The 19,281-nt window shown below is 40.9% G+C and overlaps 2 protein-coding genes across 2 annotated transcripts in view; one reads left to right on the top strand and one right to left on the bottom strand.

Annotated features, from left to right (window-relative positions):
• Nucleotides 1-7,061, top strand: part of LOC122540303 (transmembrane protein 88-like) — a 34,100-nt gene extending 27,039 nt beyond the window's left edge. Inside the window, exon 2 of the mRNA XM_043675808.1 lies at nt 5,213-7,061. Coding sequence (XP_043531743.1) covers nt 5,213-5,482 — 270 coding nt within the window. The 3' untranslated portion in view covers nt 5,483-7,061. The remainder of the gene's footprint in view (nt 1-5,212) is intronic.
• The window catches only part of LOC122540302 (ankyrin repeat domain-containing protein 65-like), a 171,229-nt gene that overhangs the window by 62,947 nt on the left and 89,001 nt on the right, over nt 1-19,281 (bottom strand). The gene's annotated exons all lie outside the window — the stretch shown is intronic.

Below are 19,281 nucleotides of genomic sequence, written 5' to 3'. Positions count from 1 at the left end.
AGAAGGGACAACCTTAAACATTCATATCCTCCATCACAAGGACACAGAAGCAGCAGTAATGTCAACTACAAAATGCAGTGCAGCAATTCAAGAAGTCACTTTTAACCACACCTTCCAAAATTACCTCTTCTATCACCCAGAAGGACAAATACAACAATCACATGCAAGATCCCCTCCAAGCCACACATCAGCATGGAAATTTCATCATTCCTTCACTGCCTCTGGGTCAAAAGTTTTCTTCCCAACAGAACTATGAAGTAGAGAATTCTAAAAATTCACAATTCTTTGAGTGAAGAGATTCTTCCTCATCTCATCCCTAAATGGCTGACCTCATAGTTTTGGACTGTCCAGCCCAGAGAAAGAGCAACATCAATGCTAGATACTCATTTGTTGGCTTTATGATTGTGAAATTTGAAAGTAATTGGAATAATGGCTCAAATGACACTGTAAGTGTAGCAATTGAATGTGACAGTTGAGTGTACCTATAGCACATGCACTACAATGGTTTAAAGAAGATTGCTCAGCTTCATCTTCTCAAAGGCACTGAGGGATGAGCATTAAATGTTAGCCCCGCCAGCGATGCTCATATTCAATGAATGAATGAGTAAAGTTGGACAACATAAATATTGAATGCAACATTTTAATATATAATAAAAATTACAAATGTGGTCCCAAATACACTCATTGACATCAGCTTAAGGCATCTGACATATGGCGTGGATTGAAGCCTGCCACTCATCTTTGCATCACCCATTTCGACCTCAATTGCAAAACGTTTTAAGAGTGGGTCAACCTTTGAACCGAATAGCCTTCCTCGGCCTAACATTGGGGATGGACTTCTAATTGCCACTCTACAAAGGGAAATGAGTTAGGAAAACTTACTGCAAATTCTGCAGAAATGCTGCGTTCCTGACTGTGCACATTGGTTTGCAATGGGAGTCTTTCACTGATATACCAAGTTCAGGAGCATTCAGATCTTACAATGGATTCTTACAATGGAATGTTTGAATTGCTGTATCCCTGTAGTTTTCAATAGATCTATTGGGCCACTTTGGGCAATTAGCCTCATGGCCTTGCGGGCAAAGTGAGTCAGGGATTTGTTACGGGTCCAGGATGTAAATCCAAGTTTACAAGTGGGAATGTTTCTCAGCACTTTGCAACTTTCAGTGCACCCAACCATTGAGCAGTTACTGGTTCTGAAATGCCTGGGTTGACTTTTCATTGTGGAAATGTGATTTGGCAAATGCTTGCAGTTCTCTTCAAGTCTTTTTGTGGAAGATTCAACATATCATTAAGAGGCACTCACTGTAACTGAGACGAATGTGAGTGCAACAGGTACAAATAATGGATTTGTTTATCCAGACTCTACTCTGTATGCTTTTAAATGACTTTCAATTCACTTTGAGAAACCCAGCAGTATCATTCACTAAAAAGCCAGAGGATTTTTTCTCCTCTGACTGATGTGAAGTAATGTTTCTGGATGCTGAGGACTGAGCTGGGTGCCAGTTTAATGAGTGCAAGGCATCTTTCCAATACATGACCATGTGCAGTTAGCAGCATAATAGAAATTTTACTGTCACTGTGATTCTTACTGTATGCCAGTATAATAACTCTATTCTGTCAGTAGGGTTTAACTACTTCTAATGCATAACATCACACAAATGAAAACAGGCAGTAAGCTTAACAAAGAAATCCTGTTACTTCATCTGTGAAAAATGCATTGCCTCATGTTGATGGAAATGTAACCTTTCTTCTATAAAGTGAAGCCTTGCGAACTGGGCATGTTCTTTATAATGGTATATATTTTCATTGTTAGATTACTAGGAAAATGTTTGGCATCCTTTAGAGGAGATAGCACTGCAGGCCCAACACACACTTGGAATGAAAACGCTTTGCATTGTGAACATGAAGTTTCAAATGGAAAACAAGCAGAATGTATGAGCCAAATATGTTCATGTTAAATGGCGCCACTATTTAGTTTGAAAGTGATACATGTTTTATATCAGAATTGGGATCAAGAATCAAAGCATCAAAGTAAATCAAAGTTATCAGGTTCCAATTGACCTGCAATAATGTAATTATTTGGTATTGCTAAATTGGTAGCTACCCCAGGAAATACTACAGCTTGCAATTTTCTTCCAGTGAATTAAGCAAACTAACCCATTAAACCAATTATTATGCATCAGAAATGGTTGAAAGAAGACAATCACTCATTTGTGCCAATTAATCTGAGTACATTGTCCTTGATTGCCACCACCAACTCCATTTCCTCGCCACTGACACTGGCCTTCTCTCTGACACCATCATTCTTTTGAACAACTGCAGGAGGATGAGCCAGACTGGTCACAATCCCTCTTCCATAATTTTCTGAGCTTCTGAACACATATACACAACATCATGAAGAGTGTCTTTCTCCACCTCTGTAACATCTTTCAATGCCACTCTGCCTCAGCTTACCTTTTGCAGAGACTTCATCCAGGCCCTTTTTAAAAAAAAAATTCTAGACTTGATTATTCCCTGGCCAGCCAGACATCTTCCACCTTAAGTTCTTCAAAATCTTTGCTGCCAGCATTCTGTTCACCCATCATCCTTGTGCTCACTGGCTCCCAGTTATGCAATGATTTGACTTGAAAGTTCTTGTCATTGATCTCAAATCCCTCTAAGGCTTTGTCCTCTATATATCTGTAACCATCTCTAGCCCTACAAACCTCTGAAATATTTAACAATTTTCTAAGTCTTGCATCTTTTGAATCCCCAGTTTAACTGCTCCACCACTGGTGGCTGTGTGTCCACTCGCTGAGTCCCTAAGCTCTGTAATTTGCTTCCTAAATTTCTCAGTTTCTCTATTTCTCTTTCATCATCCTTACAAAGCTCCTTAAAATCTAACTTTTTGATTAAACTTTTGGTCATCTGGTTCAGTGTCAGATATTGATTGCTAATGCTTCTATAAAGTGTCTTATATTAAAGATACAATATAAATATGTTGTAATCTTACACTTATAGATATATATTCAATCATCAAGATGATGTTACAGAAAGGTTTGAAAGGCCTAATAATGACTTTGGGAAATGTGGAGACCAAGTTAAAATTAGCCAAAGGAATTTCTTCATCCCTGCCCTCTATTAGACTTCTGCACATCATCTGTTACCTTGCTTTATTCCCAGCCTGTGGCACAGTGACTAAAGGTCCATCTGTCCGAAAGACATCCAAAAATAAATGACTGTTGGCTATTATTCCAGTCTACTGCATCAATTCAACAGTTCACACAGACTAATGTATGGTAATAAATGCAAATAAACACAAATACTGCCTGAGAAAGTGAAGGTGGAGTATAGAGACACTTAGACAGATGGTCGTGTTGTCCTTGCACTATCACTGTTTGCGGTGACTGAGCTGTCCAGGGATTGACGCTTGTTTTCCAGCATGACCTCTGAGGCAGAATGCCACCAGCTCAAACTGTGTTGCAAGATTCTGAGCAGATAATCTAAGCTGGCTCCTCAGCAAAGCTCCCTGTACTCTGCTGAACAACACAGCTTTAATCAGTCCTCAAGGGCAGACATTTAATTTCACAAACCTGCATATGCATACAACTGCTCTGAATGATTTAGCAAATATTTATCCTCTTCTTCCCTCAATGTTTCTCTTTTTATCTTCAAGAATGGTCATTGGACCCGAGACATTAACATTGCTTTCTCGCCACAGCTGCTGCCAGACCTGCTGAATTTCTCCATATTTTTCATATTTCTAGCATCCGGAGTTATAGAGTCATAGAGTAGTATGGAACGGAAACAGACCCATCAGTCCAACTCGTCCATGCCGACCAGATATCCCAACCCAATCTAATCCCATTTGCCAGCACTTGGCCCATATCCCTCTAAACCCTTCCTATTCATATACCCATCCAAATGCTTTTTCAGTGCTGCAATTGAACCAGTCTCCACGACTTTATCTGGCAGCTCATTCCATACATGTACCTTGTTTTACTTATCTTTTTATTCCTCTCCTGCTGGTAGGAGCACATTGACTGGTCTCAGAGATCCTGCTCAGTTAGATAATCTTCAGGTGTGAGTCTAACTGTGGGTGTTAACAATATGGGGTATCACAGTCATTGCTTGACCCTTTTCCCACTGAATGCCCACACATGTTCATTTCCAGCAGGAATAATTGGATTGTGATTGAAAGAGGGAACCCTGGAGCTTTAACTCCTATTTTTGTTGTCTTCATGGAGACTCTGAGCTGGGAGATGTGCTTCACACTCATTATTAATGTGCAAACGTTTTGCTTGCTTGTCTTATTTTGAAGAAGCTTTATTTGCTGTCAGTGTGACATCGCCCAGACCAAATATATTTTCAGCACAATCCCTTTTCAGTCTCTACTGACACATTAGAACCTGATGTTCTGAGACTATAAGATTTTCTTTGTCCTGTGTGCAACTTTTATTCAGATATTGTTTCTCATGATTTTAATGTTGAAACTGAAAGTTGACGTTGAATAGAGAATGTCACTTTGGATTCAGCAAACTATATAGAATATGTTACGACTGAAGGACATGGGAAAATAAATTCAGGAAAGATTCAGGTTAGTGGTGTCTGTTCTATGAAACATTATTGTTACACACAAGGACTTTCCATCAAAGAGGTGCACCACAGGTCATCACAGAGACTAGTCTGTGAATCAATGAAACAATGATCATCTAATGAATCATTCCCAATCGATGGAACTATCGCCAATCTGTAATGAAAAGCAATAAATCTGTGGGTTTCAGAAGATAGCCAAATTACAACCTTATTAAAAATGGATGGAAATACAAAACAATGAACTACAAATCATTTAGATTGACGTCAGAAAAGGAAAAGTGATGGAATCTGCAATCAAGGACATTGTGTTTGTGCTTGTCAGGTAAAAGGATTTAAGAGACGGAGAATGAGGATAAAATCCATCTAAAAATTGGGCCGATATGTCAAAATGATAAAATTGGCAGAGTAGTCACAATGACTGACGTTTGAATGTTGCTGTCTCTCACTTCGCTAATCACAAAATGTGTTCAAAATATGTAACAAAAATGTATTATCAATTATTGGTATTAATTACAATTTGTTATTATTCATAACCATTTCTAATAAAATGCATATAAATCTTATTATAGAATTTTACACAAGCAAATTACTTATGTGAGTTGAGACTAATTTTTGTTTTATATTTGAACTGCAGGTTATTCATTCCGATGCCTACTACTGTAAAACTATCCTCGATGATAACAGTTCCTCTGCACTCATCATTCTCGGTTTTGTCCTAATGTCTCCCCTGATTGTGATTGCCATGGTGACCTACTGCAGTGTGGCACGCCGTCTGCGTCTCTTCCTTTGCTTCCTACCCTACTCCCGAGCCATCTACAAAGGCTTGAAGTGGACTGGGCATGACCACCCCAGCTTCTGTTGCTGTGGAAGAGAATGGGATAGCAATTTAAAGGCTTGGGTTTGATCGAGTTTGATGATAAGTTGTATGTACTGCAGCCTGTTACTGCATTTGCATCATAATTGTATGCTCCATCTTCTGTCTCCTGCATTGTGAAAATATTGACAGTGACATTTTAGCATTAAGATCAAAGCAGTGATTACTGGGAATACATACCAGGTCCCTCAACATTTGTAAAGGGAAAGGAAAGATTGATGTCTTGGGTTGAGAGATATCAGAGCTAAGATATCATTCAGAGCTGATGTGTAGTTCCAACAATGCAGCTTCCCCCCATCTATTTTTAGTCCTATAATTTGAAGTATTAAATATTTATTCTAGTCTCTTTCAAGACGAGTAGCCTCGAGTATTTTCAATTATTTTTACTAGCTTTGCCTACATTATACACATCTATGTGCAATATTTGTGCATCTGAATGTTTTAAGCTGCCTATGTAAACACGTCACACGGTAAAGACTTTTCCCCTCCAGTTGGGATACTGCAGCGCTAACACTGGCGGGAAGGTTTCCCTGCATTATCTAGCGTAGGTTTGTCACTGATTACAGCAAAGAGCCCGATTGCTGGGAGGGAAGCTGGTTAGGATGCTAAAAGCCTGAATCACTTGGCCCACACGCCATGCCGGACAGGGATTGAAACATTCCCCAGAGCTGTTCTTGCCTCCCTACCAGTTGTATTTAAAATGGAGGCAGAATATTTATATATATTTAAATATATCTATTTAAAAGAGCAATGCACATTTGTGAGCGGACTGATTAGCCATCACTGTCAGAACTACCATTGGGCAGATTTGCAGACGGAGTTTATTTGTTTGATTTATTGTTGTCACATGTACCGAGCTACAGTGAAAAAGATTGCTCTGTGTGCTGTACAGGCAGATCACACCACACAAAGTGAGTCAGAGTTGCAGAACAGTGTTACAGCTGCAGAGGAGGTGCAGAGCGAGAGATCAAGATTTAAGATTTTTATAGATTATTCCATCCCACCCAAAACTTCCGATTTCTTCGGGGTTAAAACCCTCTAATTAGGAGCAAAATGATAAATGAGTTAGTAAATTACATGAGTCCTGCAGACTTTATTTTTCTTTATTCTTTCTTGAACGGTATCACTGGCAAGGCTTGCATTTGTTGGAACTGAGAGATTTAAAGAGTAAACCTCACTACTGTGGATCTGGAGGTCAAGTAAGGATAGCAGATATCCTTCCATAAAGGATTCATGTGCATCAGATAGAGTTTTACAACTATCAAGATAGTTTTTAATTAAACTTTAATTCCAGATTTATTAATTGAATCAAATCCCATCTGTGTGATTTAAACTCACACTCCAAGGGCATTAGCATGGGCCATTACATTATTAATCCTGTGATATTACTGAGGGGCCACAGTCTTCCCTCAGCTCAGGTCTTTTGTACATCAGTAGTTCCCCGATTTTCTCTGCCACCTTTGTATTAACATGCACCAAAACTACTTTTATCAGTTAGAAAGTTGCAGTCCCAATATCCCATTGACAGCCATGATCAGAATACTTAATAAAAACCAAAACAACTGCAGATGCTGCAAATCAGAAACAAAAATAGAAATTGCTGGAAAAGCTCAGCAAGTCTGCCAGCATCTGTGGATAGAAATCAGAGTTAACATTTCAGTGACCGTAGGACCCTGAAACATTAACTCTGATTTCTGTCCAAGATGCTGCCAGACCTGCTGAGCTTTTCCAGCAAATTCTATTTTTGTATCGGAATACTTCATGCTGCAATACTATTGATGGCTGTAGTGTGATGGCACATTGTTATATTCTGTGGTAGAACAGCTACAGACTGTACAGTGTTTGAAAAATAGCCTGAAGGAAAATTCCACAAAAAGTAATAAGATTTCAAGAAAATAAATTCACCCATTACAATGCTTTGAAAACCAGATTGATTATCCTAACGTCAATAGTTCATTGCCAAATTTAGAGTTTGCAACCATTTTTTACAATATCATCAAAACGGGAACAAGAGTGTGGACCTTGCTGTCTAGGTTAACACACTTCAATTACAGAATGGCTGGCAAACGAAGAAAGAGCTATCCAATTTTTGTCAAATTAATAATCAGGGTAAGTTTTCTCTGATGCAAAGCTGACAACTTCCAAATCTGTTGTCCCAGGTTGCTTTAAGGATTAGTATTCGATGGATCGAAACAGTCCCAGCTTGTAAATTCTGGTCTGTATTTGCAAGTCATGACCCTTTTGCGAAAGTCAATCCCATCTGAGGAGAAACATTATGGGAGGACAAATATCTAGAACTTAAAGATTCACTTTACCTTGGTGCCTCAATCAATGCAGGAATAGAGGAGCGAGAAACATGATTTTTAATGATGGACTCACTCTCTGCTGAAGTCATGGCAATGTTTACCTGCAGTGCCCCGAATATCAATATCTGGTTTGTATGTTTGCTGATGCTCCGACACAATTGTGAGAACCCGTATCCTCAGTTAATACTGAAGTGTAAATAACAGTTAACATATGCTGCTTGTTTGTTCAGATACCTTCTGAAATGCCTGAAGTAAGGTTCAACCAGAATAACTTTGCTATCACTGTCTGCCGTGTCTAATAACGTGATCGTTTTAACCCTTTGCTTGCACCTAAATGACTGGCTTCAGATTGGGCAGCTCATGAGAACAAAATTAACAAAATGCAAACTGTTAAAAATAATTAACTTGTAAAAAAATGCTAAATGAATAAAGTGACTGTATGCAGAAACTGGGAGAATGAGGCATCTTTACTTGAAATTTCATAAAGATTTGAACAGAGTATTTTCAGTGACTCCTATCATTCACACATGCAATAAACAGCTCTGAAACCTAAGTCCTGTAATTTTACTATTCAACAACAGTACGACAGTATTCAACAACAGAAGCTTCTGAATCTCAGTGTCATAGTATCATAGAGATGTATAGAACGGAAACAGGCCCTTCAGTCCAACTCGACTGTGCTGACCAGATATCCAAAATTAATCTGGTTTCCTTTGCCAGCATTTCCCCAAGTTTCTCTAAATCATTCCTATTCAAATATCCATCCAGGTGCCTTTTAAATGTTGTAATTGTCCCAGCCTCCACCACTTCCTCTCATTCCATACACGCATCACCTTCTATGTGAAAACATTGCCCCTTAGGAAGCTTTTAAATCTTTCCCCTCTCACCTTATACCTGCGCCATCTACTTTTGGACTCCCCTACCCTGGGAAAAAGACTTTGGATATTCACCCTATCCGTGCTCCTCATGATTTTATAAACCTCCATAATGTCACCCATCAGCCTCCGATACTCCAGGGAAAATATCTCCCTATGGCTCAAACCCTCCAGTCCAGGCAAAATCTTTGTAAATCTTTTCCGTACCCCTTCAAGTTTAACAACATCTTTCCTAGAGCAGGGAGACCAGAACTGAATGCAGTATATCAAAAGTAATTCAGGCAGCATCCGAGGACAGGCAAAATCCGAGGACAGGCAAAATCGACGTTTCGGGCAAAAGCCCTTCATCGATTCCTGATGAAGGGCTTTTGCCCGAAACGTCGATTTTGCCTGTCCTCGGATTTTGCCTGTCCTCGGATGCTGCCTGAATTGCTGTGCTCTTCCAGCACCACTAATCCAGAATCTGGTTTTCAGCATCGGCAGTCATTATTTTTACCTCATATATCAAAAGTAGCCTAACCAATGTCCTGTACAGTCGCAACGTGACCTCCCAACTCGGTTACTTAATGTATGGTCCAAAAAAGGCAAGTATTACAAACACGTTCTTCACGATCAAAAATAGAAATTGCTGGAAAAGCTAAGCAAGTCTGTGGAGAGAAATCAGAGTTAACGTTTTGGAACGTCTTCCCTACCCTGTCTACCTGTGACTCCAACTTCAGAGAAGTACGAACCTCCATCCCAAGGTCTCTTTATTGGGCAACACTCCCCAGGACCCTACCATTAAGTGTATAAGTCCTGCATAATCGGTCAGTGCCAATGGAATATATTTACAATACTGGCTGTTACCAATGTTGATATTATAGCAACATTTATCAAAATGTCGGGTTAACACCAACATCCATCATTGCAGGTGGAATAATATTATGATGTTGACATCAATCAACACTGGAACAATATCACAACAATATTGACAGCTCTGAATGCTCTCACCAAGTCATCACAGGACGATTTCTCAGAGCTGTTAATTTGTTATTACAATTTGGACATTTATTATTCTGGCATCAAGGGTAGGCTTTGATCTGGACCTGCCTCTATTGCTGTACATAACTGTTGCATGCCTAAACTAAAAGTGCTGAGGATTAATGGGAATTTGTACTTAGGCCTCAGCAAAATCAATGGTGTCAGCATTGGTCACACCTCCACTGGGAACATCTGAATGATGAGATCAATGTTGAGGTTCACTCAGGTGATTTCTGGTATGGAGGAAATGTCTTATGAGCAAAGGTTAAACAGGGTGGGACTCTACTCACTGGAGTTTAGAAGAATGAGAGGTGATCTCATTGAAACATACATGATTCTTAAGGGGATTTTATTAGAGTAAATGCTGAGAAGATGTTTCCCCTTATAGGACAGTGTAGGAGCAGAGGGCATAGCCTCAGAATAAAGAGGCACCAATTTAAGACTGAGGTAAGGCGAATTTTGTTTCTCTCAGAGGGTCACGAGTCTTTGGAACTCCTTGTCACAGAGAATTGTGGGGACAGAGTCCTTGTGTGTAGTTAAGGCTGAGTAGGTGGATTCTTGATCAGTAGGGGAATCAAGGATTACAAGGAAAAGGCAGGAAAGTGGACGTGAGGAATGTCAGATCAGCCATGATCTTATTGAATGGCAAAAGAGGTTCAAGGGCCGAATGGCCTGCTACTGTTCCTATTTCTTATGGTCTTATGGACTTGCCTATTTCCTTAACAACAAGCTCAAGTGTATCTTGAGTAAGATGGGTTTGGAAGCAATTTTCTTTCAGCTTTTTTAGCTTAATATTTTTAATATTTAATACTGTTTAATGTTTTTATTTACCATTGATTATTGCAGTGTAAAACTGCTCTTGCTGTTGGGAGAGATATTCTTTCAAAATGCATCTTGTGCTTCCTGAACCAGGATGAGTCCCAGGGAATTAATCAGGGGAATGTAACCATGATAAGTAGCATCCAGGTATGGTGGCCCACAATTCACAAACCCTTTTTCACCACATCACAAGAAATTTGGTAAAGATTTCCATTATTGAGTCTTCAAAGTTAAGGACAAAATCATCTTCATATGCAGTTGGAAACCGTACATGCACAGTAAGTGCACAATTTACATACCTTGGGTGTCGGGAATTCATTTCGCAGCTAATGTTATTCTAAACAAACTCAAAGATAAAGGACTTTGAAAGATGTGTGTGGAGACCAGATTTATCATGTAAATTGTATTCTGTTCCTTCCTCAGGCATGGATATTCATGATTTACAAATGTAATCTCTACGGTTGCACAACAGCTTGGTGTTGGCAGGGTTTAATGCATCCAACTGCACAGCCATCCAGGATACGGTTGGATATCATTCTCTTGTCAGCTTCCTTTGGGTATTGAATTGTTTTTGATCTAGACTCATTTCCTGACAGCAATATGTGCACAGCAATGAGCCTGCACCTGCCATCAAAGGTTCCCTGGTTTCCTGGAGTGGAGGACGTCCTAAGGTTCCTCAGTCAACTGCATGTCCATCTACCTCTCCCTAAAACAGGGGAGTGGTTGCTATACTGCTCACTCACATACTCACAAAAGCACGGCTGTGCATTCACTTTAGGTTTCCTTTCATTCCATTTATGTCTATTTTCACCTCTGAACCCATCCTTCACCAAGGATCACATACATGTAAAACCAATTTTGAAGCTTGATTAAATAAAATAACCTCCTTTTCCATTTGCAGACCCTCATATTTAGATTCATACATCATTTTAAAAGGGATTTGATAGCCAGAAATTCTATTCACTGTAATTGGCTCCAGGTGGGAGATCAAGCCTGTACATTATTCCCATGCACTGGAGCACAAATTACAGGGCAATCAGTGGTCTGCAGCCTAAACTGATGAAAGATTCACAAAACCCTCATCACTACAAAAACTATCTCTCAGTGCTGACAGTATAGAAATGCAAAGCTAAAGTCTTAGTACAGATGCTGACATCTAGCCATGTTGGCAGCACACAGGGCTAAAGTATACCAGTTCTTGGGTAGAGAGAGTGCAAAAGTATATATATTTTATCACTGCTTCGAAGAAGAATTGCAAAGCTGTAGCATCCATGGTGAACAGCACTGTTCCATCAGACTAAATTCAAGGTTGCAGTATTAATTCATGGGTCAGATATGAGGGATCAAGATAGTAATCTGCAAAATGTGGGCTCAGAAGGAATCAAGATACTAACATCTTTACATTACAGTAGGCCACAGCCTTGAGTGTAGATGATGAGGCAGAAACATTCAGACTGCGAAAAGAAAGCATCCATCTCACTCCCTCTCTTTTGTGGGAAGACCTTATAGAGGTTTATAAAATCATGAGGGGCATGGATAGGATAAATAGACAATGTCTTTTCCCTGGGTTGGGGGAGTCCAGAACTAGAGGCATGGGTTGAGGGTGAGAGGGGAAAAATTTAAAAGGGACCTAAGGGCAACTTTTTCACACAGAGGGTGATGGGTGTATGGAATGAGCTGCCAGAGGAAGTGGTGGAGGCCAGTGCAATTACAACATTTAAAAGGCATCTGGATGGGTACATGAATAGAAAGGGTTATGGGTCAAGTGTTGGTAAATGGGACTAGTTAGCATAGACAATTTGGACCGAAGGGTATGTTTCCATGCTGTACGTCTCTCTGACTCTATGACTCTAAGTAAAAGAAAATCCTTCGTAGCTCACTACTCTTTCTCAGCTTGCTCTGTAAACTGCTGCCTCTGCAAATTCCCTGCTGAAAGGAAATTGGAGAATAAACACCTTCACAGACACTGAAAGAGTGAATCCTCCACTGGGGAGGGAAAACTTGAGGAGCGGTATATCCAAAATCTCACCCCATTACCTGAAAATCGGAAGGAGTCAGCTGAAAACCAAGAGAAAGCAACTCATTGTTTGAGATCCAGACTGGTGGCAGAACTGTGTTTCTCTGACCTTTCTTGTCTTCCCTACTACAATATATATGTTCGATCTTGCCTTTTCGTGTGTCTATTTGAATGTGGATGGGAATTTCTAAACAAGGGGTCGAGCTGCAGTTATAGCATTAGCAATAAGCAATTCAACTTGTCTATTTTTTTGCCATTGGTTAAACAAAGTTACAGTGAACAGTTATTCTCTTGTCAATGTTAAAAAAAACTGATGTTCTTTTAACCTGAATTAGACAGTGAGGTAAAACTGGGCAATCAACTTTTCACACGTGTGACAACTTCATGAATAGTGAGGCTTGATTACCAATGCCTCACTCCTGTCAGTCATGACAGTGAATACAAGGCAACTCTCAATACAGGATTACAGCCTTCCACATCAAGCTAGATTCTGTCATTGGATAGAAACTGGGGCTGCAGTTTCCCATCACTGGGTAGATACAGAGTCACAGCACTTCTTTGCATGGTAAACACAGGCTGATGATATTCCTACATTGAGGAGATGCATGGCCATAGTAATCCATATTCAGATAGTTCAAAAGCTACACATCATTTTATCTCTGGATAGACGCACTGCTACAGTTTTCCACGACAACGTAGGGAAGTGTTTGACCACTGGGTATGTATTAGAACTATGACATAACCAGAGGCTGCTATATTAAAAAGTGTAAAGGGTATGGTTTCTCTCTGAAAATATTGATAGAATGGCTTTGTTTATATCAGTTGTTCAATCTGTCACTTTCCCTTTCTATCAGATTGATAATGCTGGGAAGCAAGTATGAAGCTTTCTGCCTGACCACTACATGGTAAAATGAGTTAAAAGCTGTTTGCTGGGATAAATTCATCAATATCCGACACCAAGTAAGAAGCCACATTGGAAAATAATAGATGTTAGATAATGAAGTTCTGCAGCATTAACTTCAATCCACCCAGCCTCCAGTGCAGCTTCTGGTTAGGCGTCTAGTATCGACAAATTTATTCTGCAAAATTCTCAGGCGGCAAAATAGTCATTTAATGCTTTACCATCCTAAGTATGTACTAGGTATCACCATGGCAATTGAGAGGCGACTGTTGCAGTGATACAGAAATGAAAATTATTTTCTTGATTGGTTGACACTCCAGTGTATTCTCATTTATTTTTCACACTGGACTTGAATGGCTGCCTTATTAAAAACTAATAGGTATCTGGAGATGTCATTATGGTTTGACTGCTTGTATGTTCTATAGATAGAAGAGATACCTATTCCCATAAAAAATAAATAACATTTAAAGTTGTCAGTAGACTTTTGAATTCTTTCTAGAAGTTCTGCTCGCTGATGGTGGAATGGGCTCGTCCAAGTCTAAGGAGTGTCTCACAAGATCTGTGCCAGAGAACTGAAAACAGAACACAAAACAAATGCAAAACTACCCTTCCAGCACAATGTCCTGCTACTGGGGCCCAGCACACACACCCAAACTCACTCACACATGCACATGCACACAGTCACACTCACGCATATAAACACACTCACGCATACACACACTCCTCACATTTACACAAACACACACTCACTGACACACACAAATGCACACACACACACACACACACACACACACACACACACACACACACACACATCAATTTACACACATACACTCACTGGCACAAACACATAAAAGCACATGCACACACAGATACAGTTCAATGTCCATGGAGTAGCTAATGGAAGGTTGCAATTACAAACATTATAAAAATTGCACAGGGTCATGGTGAAAAGGCAGCAGTTTGGCATCAACTTAAAATGCTCGGTGAGCTGGTGCAGGCATAATGGACAAGAGGCCTCCTTTTGCACCGTAACAATTCTATGAAGGTATTGGTTGAGTAGTTCAATAGAATTTAAACTCTGGATAGGAGCACTGGAAGGATTGAGTGTTTTTGTCCAATATTACTAACAGTTTTGGTATATCCAATGTCAGAACACACAACCAGGTGGAGAGGCTATGGGCAGTGTTTAATGGAAGCGAAGGTGATCTTCTTTGCCACCTAGAGAGCTGCTGAGAACTCCATAGCCCCTCTGTTTGGGAATGTTCACTATAGCGTCTCTCTGGCCTTTCTGAGGTTTAAAGACTCCAAGGGCACCTGCCAAGAGCTATCATCCACTCAGAGGCCACTAGGTCTTCCTGACTTGACAGCTCCGCCCAGCAGGTGATAGCTGCTACTGGTACCATGCCCACTCGAAGCCTGTGATTGCCTGTGATTGGGTGAGGGGTTTCTGGGAAAAGAAGGGGTTTTGGCAAGGGTGGGGGAAATCCCTCCTCAATGCTGGGTTCCTCAAACAGACACTAAATTCAAAGGGAATTAATTAGCTCCACTGGTAACGGAATGGGAAGGTCATTCATATGCCTAAACTGCACTCACTAAAAGCCTACTTTGTCTCAACATTGTCTGAGAAGTAATGGGTATGTTAGGTTGAACTATGTTATCCTTAAGGTGTATAAAAATATGAAGTCTCTTTTTTGATTACTAATGGAAAGATAATTAGGAATTTGATAATGACACAGTATTACCAATTCTTTTGTTGCAGATATCATTTTATCAGAATTTCTGAAGCAATTCCAGTGGGGCTATGTCCTACAGGAATAACAACCAGTTTCCTATAACTTTTCCAAAGTTTGTGGTCACAGTTCCCATGATTTCGATTCATGAAAAACATTCAGATGCGTCAGTTAAATAAAATTGAAAGCAACAAGCTCGAAAAGCAGCAGGTGGTGAAATCTAGGGTGTTCACAACTGGAATAATATTAATTGCTAATTCAGAATACAATGAAAAGACTGCTCAGCAAGGAGTTGCAAATCTCTCCTTAACAGGCAAACAATGTCTTGTGTTACAGACTCAAAATGTTGCAGTGTGTGCACTTATCTTCAGGTCCAATTGGCAAGATTGGTGAAATAACTGCTGTTTTGGAAAATGTTATCAGCAGTGCACAGTGTGACAAAGAATTACTTTGTCCAGTTTCAACTTTTCCAGCTGAGTTGTGAGACACCAACAGGAACATGAACATTTTTCCAATGAAAGCAAAGTAACTGAGTAACGCCAGCTCAGTTCATACACATGGCCAGGCAATAAAAATAAATGCAAGATGATTATTGCACAATAAATCACTCACTGACAGAATTGCATTCATATAGTGCCTTTAATAAATTGAAACATTTCAAGGCCTTCAGTATGAATGCAATCAGAAAAAATGGGCCAAAAGCTTGGTTAAAGAAGCAGGAGTCGTACAGCATTGTAGAAGGAGGAAGAGAGTTGAAATGGTTTTGAGAAGGGCTCTCCAGATAGTAAGGCATTGATGCTGCACCTCATTCATCTTGGGGAAATGACTGCCCCTCCCCCCCATTCCTCCAACACATTCTGAGGGGTCCTGCAGCTGTGACCTCTTCCTGTGCTGTAAGCTCTTCCCCCTCTGTGAGGTTTGCTTGCTATCACATCTGCTCCTCCTCCATCACCTTCTGAGCCAGGCAGACACAGTGATGAACATCTCACTGTGGCTGGACCCATCGCCCTTGCTGCCAAAGTCCTGTTTAGATTAGATTAGATTACTTACAGTGTGGAAACAGGCCCTTCGGCCCAACAAGTCCACACCGACCCGCCGAAGCGTATACCACCCAGACCCATACTCCTACATTTACCCCTTCACCTAACACTACGGGCAATTTAGCATGGCCAATTCACCTAACCTGCACATTTTTGGATTGTGGGAGGAAACCGGAGCACCCGGAGGAAACCCACGCAGACACGGGGAGAATGTGCAAACTCCACACAGAGTCGCCTGAGGCGGGAGTTGAACACAGGTCTCTGGCACTGTGAGGCAGCAGTGCTAACCACTGTGCCACCGTGCCGCCCATACTGTGTTGGGAGTATTAGGAACGGAACATGTTCTTAGTTCTGAGAAAGGCCAGTGTTGGCATTCCCAGAGAATGCTGGCAGCACAAACTCAGTAGGCCGCGCGGAGAGAAACCCTCCATGAAATCCGATGAAATTGGAAGCAGATCTTCAAAGATTCTAGCCATTCAACTACCAGTGCTCTGTGATTGAATTAGCCTTCAGCTTCCATGTATTTTGAGTGCTGCAATGTGATCAATGAGACCTGGTACTCCCAGAGCATGGGCCTTAGTGATTAGCACCATTTGTACTCACACTCTCCCCAAGGCCTGATTCTAACTGGGACATTATCAGGCAATCAGCCGTTTCCTGATTTCATGTGGAGTGAAATAGATAGTCAAGAGACTGGCTTCAAGACAGGGATTTCAGAGTGAAACTGAAATGAATCATTTCTCGCTGATGATGATTGCAAATGTTACAGCCTCGTCTTCTATATTCAAGTGCTTGACATTGCCATCATTAAAGATGAAGATATTTGCAAAGCCTCCTCCTCCCACTATTTGCTTCATTATTTACCATCATTCAACATTGATTGTGATAGCACTGCAGAGTCAAACTCTGATCCATTTGATCATGGTGTTACTTACCTCAGTCTATAGTATGTTGTTGCTGCTGTTTGATATACCTGCAGTTCTGTGTCATAGCTTCACCATGGCCACACTCATTTATCAGTGCACCTGATGCTGTGCCTGGCATCCTCTTCTCCATTCCTTCAGAGCTCCTGCTTTGCTAGCATCACCAAGACATGATGTTGCAGATTGTGAAGGAATAGAATTCCACTGCTACTGATGGGCCTCATGGATGCCAAGCTTTGAATTGCTGGATATGTTCTAAATCAATTCCATTTAGCACAGGGTTACCACTACACAATTAATGCAGTGGAAGATGCCCTCTGTGGGAATATTGGACTTGATTTCAATAAGGACTGTTTGGTGGTTTCTCCTATTGATACAGTCATGGACAGATGCATCTGCAGCAGCAACTAGTAAATTGGTGAGGATTAGGCCAAGTAGACTTTTTCCTACTGTTGAGTTACTACCTGTCATTAGTCTATTCTGGCAGCTAAGTCTTTCTTCATGTGACAAGCTCAGTGCTGCTCTTGCTAATTGACCTTGAATACAAAATACATATGATGCATTTGCTATCCTCATTGCTTCTTCTTAGTGATTATCATGGAGGAATACTAAGGGAGAGAGGGAGAGGGGGATGGAGATGGCAACCACCAGTAAGTATCCTGCCCATTTTTAACCTGGTGCCATGAGACTTCATGCTGCCTGATGTCAACGTTGAGCACTCCCAGAACTTCTATTTATTGAAAACTCTGACAATTAACTGGATAGCCAAATATTACATAATATGAAACCAGAATATTAATTAGAACAAAAGAGCAAGGTGAATGCTTGTATTGTAGGTGGAGCAATAGAAGTAACATTGACAGGTATTATCAGTCAGATAATACTGCTCTTCAGATTCAGGTTCATCCTACAATCAATTGGTTCAGGCAAAATGTAAATGAGTGTCTTTGGTAACAATAGCTCCCAAGAAGATGTGTAATTATGTAAAGTCAACAAATAAAATGTGCTAATAAATTGAAGCAGGTGGGAACATTTAATCAAGGTTTTCCATCTATTATATTGTATTGGAGAGTGAAATTCCTCTAGGGCTCATGAATGATTTTAAATGGTAATTACCGCACAGAATGGGATAAAGTAATTAAAATTAGACCACCAAGTGGGATATTTTTCTTAGTTTAGTTAGAATCATTCCAAAGGGAAAGGCTGTCTATGATTTCATCTGAGCACTATTCACCAGATGATCAGGTACCAATGTATAATCCAGGGAAAGGGAGCAAACCATAGTTAAGAATGGTCCTGCTGTAAGATATTTGCTGTTCTTATTAATACTAAACAATAAGGAAACCTAATCTGATAACCTGTCCACGAACAAAGACCTTGGGACAATATAAAGGGAAATGAGCAAGGATCGTCAGATTGAAACTCCCGAAACACCAACAATCTGTTGATCTCCCACCCACAGCTTCCATCCCCATAGTCCGGGAACCCCACACTGCCCGGTTCTACTTCCTTCCCAAGATCCACAAGCCTGACCACCCTGGCCAACCCATTGTCTCAGCATGCTCCTGCCCCACTGAACTCATCTCTACCGGCCTCAACACTGTCCTATCCCCCCGAGTCCAGGAACTCCCCACATACATTCGAGACACCATCCATGCCCTCCACCTTCTCCAAGACTTCTGTTTCCCTGGCCCCCAACGCCTCATCTTCACCATGGATATCCAGTCCCTCTACACCTTCATCCGCCATGACCAGGGCCTCCAAGCCCTCCGTTTCTTCCTCTCCTGACGTCCCCAACAGTACCCTTCCACCAACACTCTCATTCGTTTGGCTGAACTGGTCCTCACCCTTAACAATTTCTCCTTCGAATCGTCCCACTTCTTCCAGACCAAAGGGGTAGCCATAGGCACCTGTATGGAACCCAGCTATGCCTGTCTCTTTGTTGGCTACGTAGAACAGTCCATCTTCCGTAATTACACCGGCACCACTTCCTACCTCTTCCTCCGCTACATTGATCACTGCATTGGCGCCACCTCGTGCTCCCGCGAGGAGGTTGAGCAATTCATCAACTTCACCAACACATTCCACCCTGACCTTAAATTTACCTGGACCATCTCTGACACCTCCCTCCCCTTCCTGGACCTCTCCCATCTCCATTAGTGATGACCGACTTGACACTGACACTTTTCACAAAC

This window comes from Chiloscyllium plagiosum, chromosome 34 (assembly GCF_004010195.1).
Source record: "Chiloscyllium plagiosum isolate BGI_BamShark_2017 chromosome 34, ASM401019v2, whole genome shotgun sequence".
Lineage (NCBI taxonomy): Eukaryota > Metazoa > Chordata > Chondrichthyes > Orectolobiformes > Hemiscylliidae > Chiloscyllium > Chiloscyllium plagiosum.
Note: the sequence above shows the minus strand (reverse complement) of the source record. Positions and strands in the feature narration are given on the sequence as shown.